The following is an 8,153-nucleotide window of genomic DNA, read 5'->3' on the forward strand; positions in this document are numbered from 1 at the left end:
TGCCCCATCCCTGGCAGTGTTCAAGGCCAGGTTGGACACAGGGGCTTGGAGCAACCTGCTCTAGTGGAAGGTGTCCCTGCCTGTGGCAGGGGTTGGGACTGGATGGGCTTTAAGGTCCCTTCCAGCACAAACCAGTCTGGGATTCTAGGATTAACTAATCCACTAATGGTTAAAGGTTGGACCAGATGATCCTCCAGGTCCCTTCCAACCTGGTGTTCTATGATTTGTCTACTTTTAATTCCGCATGTTTTTCAAGAGAGAGCCTAACCCGATACACATCCCCATTGCTACCAGAAGCAGCAACAGAGAATTTGCTCTTGGTTTCAGAGGAGATGCGGCACAGCATGCCCAACCTGGCCAGGACTGGCCTCCGCTCCTTGGAGTCCGTAAGGAGCAGTCGGAGCTTGGAGTCGGACCTGCAGGTGCCAAGCAGTCGAATTCCCAGAACCCAGCAGCGGTCAGCAGGTCGGTGTGAGGTGCTCTCTGTGCACCCCTACGGCTGATTCCCTTCTGTCTGTCTAACCAACCCTAAGGATACCGTAAGAGGCCTCTTATCCTTAATTGTTCTTAAACTACCTTTGCCACCTGGGTTATTCTTCTTTTTGTTGCTCCATTCCTAGGTCTGGCTCCCGGTAAGCTCAGGTATTCCTCCAGTGCTGGGCAGTCTCCTTTGACAGTGCGGCAGCCGATGAAGGCAGGGGCGTGCACAAACTCTCTCCTCACACCCAGGCAGCCAGTGAAAGCCTGCAGTTACACAGGTCCTGTCAGTGGCGTTCGAAAGCCACAGGCGTCTTCACAGCTCCACACAGGCTCTTCCAGCAGCACTTGCACTACCAGAAGCAGTAACATGGTCACTGTGGCAAAAAACTCACCCATCAAAGCCCGCACGTCTGTTGGGGGGATCTCGGTGCCCAAGAACAAGGCAACGCCACCATCCCGGAGGTAAGTGCGAGGCTCCAAACCTCACAGACTTGAACATCTGTCTTTTGGTTCATAGATTAAACCACTTTATTAAGTTATGTTCATCTCCAGTCTTAAAAGCATGACATGGGTATAGAGTTGGGTCAGAACTACTGACTAACTGTAGATGTAGGGTCGTGGCTGGGGAGCCCTTAAAGGAAGAGCAGTACTTAGCTGGGAGATGGATGTTACAGGGGTGCAGTTCCCTTCCGTGAATGTCTTTGGGAACTGACTGGGACATCAGTGAGATGCCCCTTTTTACCACGTCAGCAGTAACCAAACCACTCAGTATTTCACTATTCCATCTATTTAAAGAAATGTGGTTTTCCAAACCAAGCCGATTATCCGGGGAAGTGAAAAGCCACAGGATCAAACTTCTTTCTGTAAGAAATGAACGTTATGGCACATATTTATTTGGTGGGAAGGGGACAAACCCTTCCAAAGGACCAATAAACTCTTCACTGTTCATATAATAATCTTCCCAGATGACCTACTTTGGTGCTTCTTAACTTGGCTACTGGTAAAATAAGGTTGCTGTGTTTTTTTTCTTCTTTAAGTCTTTGGTTAGGAGTCTAAGTGGGCATGGCCAAGGCCTAATGAGTTTTTAAAGGGTTTGGAAAGTAGGACAAATTACGAAGGCTTGTCTGTAGAATGATTCTATATTCTTAGAGTAACTTTATACAACGCAGGAAAGCAGAGCATAGAAAGTGGCTTCAATAACTTACAATCTTTGTTCTTGTTGCATGAATCTGAACTGATTTAGGGGCCACATCTGAATCCAGAAAGATGCAGCAGGGGTTTGGACTTTGCTTTTTTGACATTTAAATCTAGCTTTTACAATTAGCTTCCTAAATACTTAGACTGTGGATACCTGAAGTTTGTAGATAGTCTAAAGCAGCAGCTGTTTAGTTAGAACATATTAAAGCCCTTTAAAGAATAAGGCCTTTAAGACTTACCTGCACGACTGCTCTGTGCACTGGAGCAATGCATATGCTCATCCCATCATCCTGAGGCATCTGCTGTGCTTCTCTGTGTGATAAATTGCCAAAAGCTGGGGTTTTACAGCTCTTTATAGTACAGTTGTAGCATACATTTTTATGATGAGGGGAAATGAGAGTGATTTGGTATCAGACTAACAGGCAGTAGGTGCTTGTTGATTTTTAATGTCCCATTGCAGCCTTCAATTGAAATGTATCTACTTAAAAACTCTAATCTGAATATTAATGTAAAATCAGTGCCTTATTTTGCAGTACACAACAAAACCTGGTTATTTTTCAGGTGGTCAGTCATATTTGCAGGGAAAATATTTCTCTTGGATTCAGTCACAGGAGAAACCTCCAACCATGTTAACAGCAGAGCAGGATGAACATCACTTCATGTCCCTACACTGCCTGGAATTGCTGCTGCTGTGTCTGTTCCCTGGCACGTGAGGCTGCAGCTGTTTGCTCAAGGCAGGCAGATGTTGGCATCAATAGATGTAAAGCCTCAAACAAACATTCCTGGTACTCAGCAGGTTTCTGGGATCTTCCTCCTTGCAGCTCTTTGGTAGTGACCTTTTCCCGTTTGTCTCAACCCAGGTTTCCACAGGCAGCACAGACCACGGAGGATGATTCCTGGAAGGATGGGTGCTACTGACAACCCAACTCCCCCGTGAAGCAGACCCCAGCTGGCTGGGCATGCAATGGAACTCCAGAGACCCATCACATCGCAGACTGATGTATATAGCTCCTCTCCTCTTGCCACAGACTGTCCTCACCATGTCACCTGCCAAGAGCCCGACCTCGCAGCAGTGGAACAGACACCTCCTTTGCTGCGTTTCCACTGCTGTAAACGTTACTGCAACACGAGTCTTCACAGGAAGACTGAAATAGCCTTATCTCCTTTAAACCTCCACCGCAGCCCTCTGGGACCTGCTCTGGAGGGTGCTGGCTTCAGCAGGCTGCTGAGGGTCCGGGGCGCAGCTTGGAGCTGTCGCTGTGTTGTTCCACAGCAGCAGCTCGGGGAGACTAGAACTAGTTATAGAGATGTTAGAAGTGACTTTTTAAACTCAACCTCGTGTTCTCTCAACTCTGTCTGAAACTCAGCTGTTGTTTGGTTTGACTTTTTTTTTTACTTCTGTAGAGAATGTGTTCCTGCTCCTTTTTATTGTTTGTTCTAGAAGACAAAGCAGGTTTTTATAACTGTAGTAACACTTCAAGCTGTTGTGGTCAATGTGTGTCACCATTCACAAGTGAAGGAGCAGTACACAATATTTGTGTGGGTTTGTGAACAGGCAGTTGCAGGGACAGGGGCTGCTATTTAAAACCTGCTGTTCAGCAGCATCTTAACTCGTTTGAAAAGTTAAATGTTAAAAGTGAACTTTTTAACAATTACCCCCCCTGCCTGATCTGACTTGAAGTGTTCCCTCTTCCACCCAGCTCCCAACTGCCCTGGGTTTTGTAGCAGTTTTCTACTGTCTCTTTGGTTATGAAGGATTCTGTTCCAGTGTCCTCTTCCTCAGCAAGTGCTGGATGCTCTGAATACAGTCTTAGTACAGGAAACATGCACTGATAGCAATGTTCTCCCTGCCATCAATGTGATTTTGATAGTGTAGTTTAATAAAATGTTATGGTGCTGAAATAGATCTGCTTCATTCAAACTGAGCCGGACTGTGGACTGGTTTTGTGCTAGGAATGAGCAGCAGCTCCCAGCCTGCAGGCATTGGCTTCTGTACTTCACCTCTAACAGTCTGCATAGGTAAACAGGGCTCAGAGAAAGTCTCATGTCCTACAAGTGCTGATATTTACCTTTAAGCTCCTTAGATTTCATCAGGATGAGGTGGGGGGTAGCAAAGGAAAACTCCATTCACAGCCCTCACTCAGTTCATGGCTTTTCTTGAACATCTACAAGTGGCCCAAGCACAACAAAATAGAGGAACCAACACTTGCAAAGAGGAAGCTTTACAGCAGCTCATTCTCAGAGCACAAACCCCTCTTTGCCACATGAGTGTGTCACAGACAACCCTCTTTACACAAATAGGTTTTTCTCTACCCCCTCATGAGGCTTTGCAGGTTTACAGCACTGCCCTGTTCAGGCTGTTCCTTTATGGAAAAGGTTCTTTTCCAGAACCTGGCCTGGTGGTAAAGCTGGAACCTGGGTCATATAGAACTTATTTACCTTCCCCCTGTACAGAACAAAGACAGAGCAGCAGATCTCAGAGGTTGCATCTATAGAGTTCTCTTCTGTCCTACCTTTGGGCTACAGCCCCCAGTAAAGAGCACGCCAGCATTTTCCTGCAGGCTCCTGAGTCGAGACAGCTCCTGCTATTTAACGGCCACTGAAGATCTGTTTAAGGCTAGATAAAGAACAAAATTTTTCTGGAAGAGTGCAGTGTTTAATTTCAGGTTATCTCCCAGCTGAAGTGCGTCAGGCTGTGACACTGCTGCTGTGAAGAACCAAGGAACTGATGTCTACAGCAATACAGACTCTCTTACACATTTCTAGACAGACCAGGGGCTTAAGAGAAGCGGCAAAGAGGTGACCAGGGCCTCATTCTGCCTGAATTCATGGGCACTTAAAAGGCAAATCCCATATGCCCAGCACCCGAAGGGCTGTCCCACTTCAGGATGGGGCCATCGCCACATATGAGATGATACATTAAGCACAAACCCAAACCCTATAAGAGATTAAAGTCTCATTAGGGCAATGGTTAAGGTGTATCCTTCCATTTTTCTAAGCTGTTCTCACACCAAGTGAGTTCCTTCAGGTATTTATATTGTGTCCTCCCCAGCCTCAGCCTGGGGCACTCACACATGCCCCAAGTTCACAACATGGAGAAGTGGCTTCTTTCCACCACCAGACATCAGCCCGTGTCAGGTGAGGATGGGCTCAGGCACCTGCACCAACACAGGTCAGAATCCCTCCAGCACAGGGAGGTTTTCAAGGCCATCACAAAACCACTTCACAGCCAGACCTGCTCGTGTGACCTCGCCAGGCAGCCCCACGGGCGACTCCAGGCTGGAACTGCAGGTGACGCACCCCCCGTTACTCACTGGTTACACAGAGTAGTCCCTACGCTCAGTGCTACACCCGCCTTTCACAAAACTAAGGCAATCTGCTTTCTGTACAGGAATTTTATTTAAACCAAGTTACCTTTGATTTTACACTAATGCCTCGGTGCATCCTTTAAAAGGAAAGGAAGGATTTGCTTTAAAAAGTATTTGTACAGAAGACAACAGATCATAGAAATGAACATGGGAACATCAACAACCCCTGGAACATGCAGAGCCCACGCTGAGCTGCGGGGAGCGGCAGGAAGAAGGAAACCTTTCTCTAAGCTTCACATTTGACTCAGTTACAGGAACAGACCCCAGCGCTGAGCAGAACCACTGGCGCTTCCTGGGCAGAGAGACCTAATAACCTCAGTTAGGTTTCAGCCTCATTCATAGAAGATAAATCCCATGTTACATGTACAAGCCAACAGGAGAACTCTCCTGGAGAGCTCCCCAGTCAGTGTGACAAGCCTCAAGGCAGCAGTTCCTCCTCCTCATCACCCTGCCTGTGGCCAGCCCATGTTGCAGGGCACCAGGAAATCACGGCACCAGCCCAGGGCTCAAGCTTCATCACCAAATTGAGCTTTCCCTTCCCCACCTCGACAGCTTCCTCCCACCACGAGAAGCCACTTTGCTGGGCTAGAAAGATGAGCTTCTTTCACCACCCATCTGATGCTTCTATGAGCTTTCAGGTCTGCTCCTTCCCCTGTGAGATCCAAACCCTCAGCCCCTGCAGCCTTAGCCCAGGCAACAGCAGCTTTGGTCAGCTGGGCCGGGCCCCATGACTTGAAGGGCTGGCTGGGACAGAAATGCAATGCTCAGAGCTGCCAACATCTGGCAGAGCAGCCCCTGGCCCCTGACAGCAGCACTGTACCTGGCCTGACATTTGGTTATTAGCCTTGGGTTTGGGTTTATTTTCTTGTCAGAAGAATACACGTTACTACATCCTCTGACAGAGCTTTTCTTCCCCAGCCCGTAGAGAAAGTCACTATCCATCAACTCCAACCTTCTACCCTTGTCTGTCCTCACATTGCTCACCTGCAGAGCAGAGGCACAAGCAGCAGATACCTGGCACCTCATCGATCAGATCAACAGATTGGCCCCCAATTTCACCTCAGTGAGGGATGTTAGTACACATTTTAGTCCACCCTCAAAAGAACAACAGGAGAAACAACATGTGAGAAAGCAGATACATTACTGCAACCTTAACTATATGCAACCGCCTCCTTTACTGTATCGGTTTAGCACACATTAAGAGGGGGGAGATGAGGAAGAAGTGAGGATGAAGAGGATGAAGAGGCAGCCATTGCCATTTGGAAACGTTGAGGTGACCCAACACCCTCTTCTACCACCTGCACAAAGACCTCCAGGAAAAGGGAGGCTCCACAACGCAGCAGCACCCGCATCCAAAGCACTCGTTACTCCCACCATCACCCTCCCAACCTCCACGTGCTAGAACACTCCATAACCACATGAGGCCAGATGTGCAGGGAGAGGCACCTGGACCTCTGATACTTGTAGGAGGTGGGAATTCACACCTCCCCTCACCTTGTCCCTGCCCCATCAGGCGAGTTCAAACCCCCCCCAGCCCCATCTCGCAGCCGGATGGTTGCCGGCAGTCCTGGTCTCCGCTTGCACGCTCACATGAAAGTGCAAAGCTACACGGACACGGGGCGAGCATGCACAAACCCCCCGGAGCTGGACACGGCACCCACCCAGCTGGGGAGGTTGGAGTTGGGACAGGAAAAGAAACAAATAATAATAATAATCCCTTCAAGTAATTTAAGCCAGCCCATGCTTGAGGTTAACGCTGCACTGAAGCAGTGACCGGCTGGGCCTGTTTGGGGTGATAAGGCAAAAAAGTCTGAAGTCCTGGAGGGATGGAAGGATGAGGAGGTGTCAGTAGTGAAAGACTCAGAGTTATCCTGTAGGTTGCTTCTCCACACTCCTGTGATTCTCATCTCCAAGTGACCAGCACCAGCAGCCTCCGGTTACTTCTGCACGCAGCTCGGCCAGGCAAGGCCCCCACAGACAGCAGAGAGGATGATGTAGATGATGACCTGGGGAGAGAAAACAGCCACTTCAGACAAGAACTACACCTCCACAGCCACAGCCCAGTGCTGCTATGGCCCAGCACCCAACACACACGCTTGGAAAGCCCATGTCAGCAGACACCACCATCACCACATGGGTTTTACAGCTGAGACTCTGCCAGGCGCAGAGCTGAGAACACAGCAACGTGCTGGGGGTATGTTCCAGTAGCTGAACCTGACTTCAGAGCTAAAGGTTATTGTGCTCCATACTTACAATTGATACTATGATGATGACGATGGTAAGCTTGAGGTTCTTCATACACATGGCTCTAGCAAGGTTCCTGCTGGTAGTTTTGAAAGTGACTGACTACAAAAGAAAGTAAAACAGCTCATTCATTCCTGAAGTTGCATCCCAAGAACCACACACTTTTCCCAGCTACTGCCTCCCCAGTAACCCAAAGCAGTCTTTCTCCACCAGAGATCCCTAGGGGAGAGAAAAAAAAGCTTCCAAAGCACACAACACTTTACTAGATAATATCATGCTCTATAAGTACATTAAATTGGGGGGGAGAGGAGGGTGTCAGTCTTTTCTCACTTAGAAACACCCCATGAACCTCCAGAGTCTTTTACAGACTATTTAGAACAACTCAGGTTTATTGGTGGTGGGTTTTTGTTTAAATCAGCTACACCTTCCCCTTTGAGACACTAGAACAACTCTACAGCTTTCCAGTTTGTCTGGATCAAGGTGACTTCAGCCCAGGCTGCAAGAGGTTTCATTATCTTTAGCTTCCCTATTGCTCCATATACAGGAGGGGCAGCTGCATATGCTCAGGACTGGAGCAATAGCCAGCAGCACAGCCCAGCATTCGAGTCACCCACAACTCCAGAGCAGACACAGGGTGCCCTCATTCCCTCATGGAGCAGCAGGGCTGGGATGCAGCTTGTCAGACAGCTACAAGGAGTGGGGAGATAAGACACAATTTGTGTGTGACACAGGAAAGGAAGGAAAGGATCTGTAGATCTAGATCATAGAATTCCAGACTGGTTTGGGTTGAAGGGACCTTAAAGCTCCTCCAGCTCCAACCCCTGCCACGGGCAGGGACACCTTCCACTAGAGCAGGTTGCTCCA

The 8,153-nt window shown here is 48.5% G+C and overlaps 2 protein-coding genes across 3 annotated transcripts in view; one reads left to right on the forward strand and one right to left on the reverse strand.

The window, feature by feature from the left end:
* Nucleotides 1-2,595, forward strand: part of LOC104413392 (SLAIN motif-containing protein-like) — a 17,784-nt gene extending 15,189 nt beyond the window's left edge. Inside the window, exons 6-8 of the mRNA XM_010024369.1 lie at nucleotides 328-465; nucleotides 621-942; nucleotides 2,538-2,595. Coding sequence (XP_010022671.1) covers nucleotides 328-465; nucleotides 621-942; nucleotides 2,538-2,595 — 518 coding nt within the window. The remainder of the gene's footprint in view (nucleotides 1-327; nucleotides 466-620; nucleotides 943-2,537) is intronic.
* Nucleotides 2,596-6,594: 3,999 nt separating this feature from the next.
* The window catches only part of VAMP7 (vesicle-associated membrane protein 7), an 8,231-nt gene continuing 6,672 nt past the window's right edge, over nucleotides 6,595-8,153 (reverse strand). For both annotated transcript variants that reach the window (XM_010024370.1, XM_010024371.1), the window contains 2 exons: nucleotides 7,299-7,391; nucleotides 6,595-7,051 (listed from right to left, as the gene is read on the reverse strand). In XM_010024370.1, coding sequence (XP_010022672.1) covers nucleotides 6,983-7,051; nucleotides 7,299-7,391 — 162 coding nt within the window. In that variant the 3' untranslated portion in view covers nucleotides 6,595-6,982. The remainder of the gene's footprint in view (nucleotides 7,052-7,298; nucleotides 7,392-8,153) is intronic.

Source organism: Nestor notabilis, unplaced genomic scaffold (genome assembly GCF_000696875.1).
Source record: "Nestor notabilis isolate BGI_N333 unplaced genomic scaffold, ASM69687v1 scaffold3741, whole genome shotgun sequence".
Classification (NCBI taxonomy): domain Eukaryota; kingdom Metazoa; phylum Chordata; class Aves; order Psittaciformes; family Psittacidae; genus Nestor; species Nestor notabilis.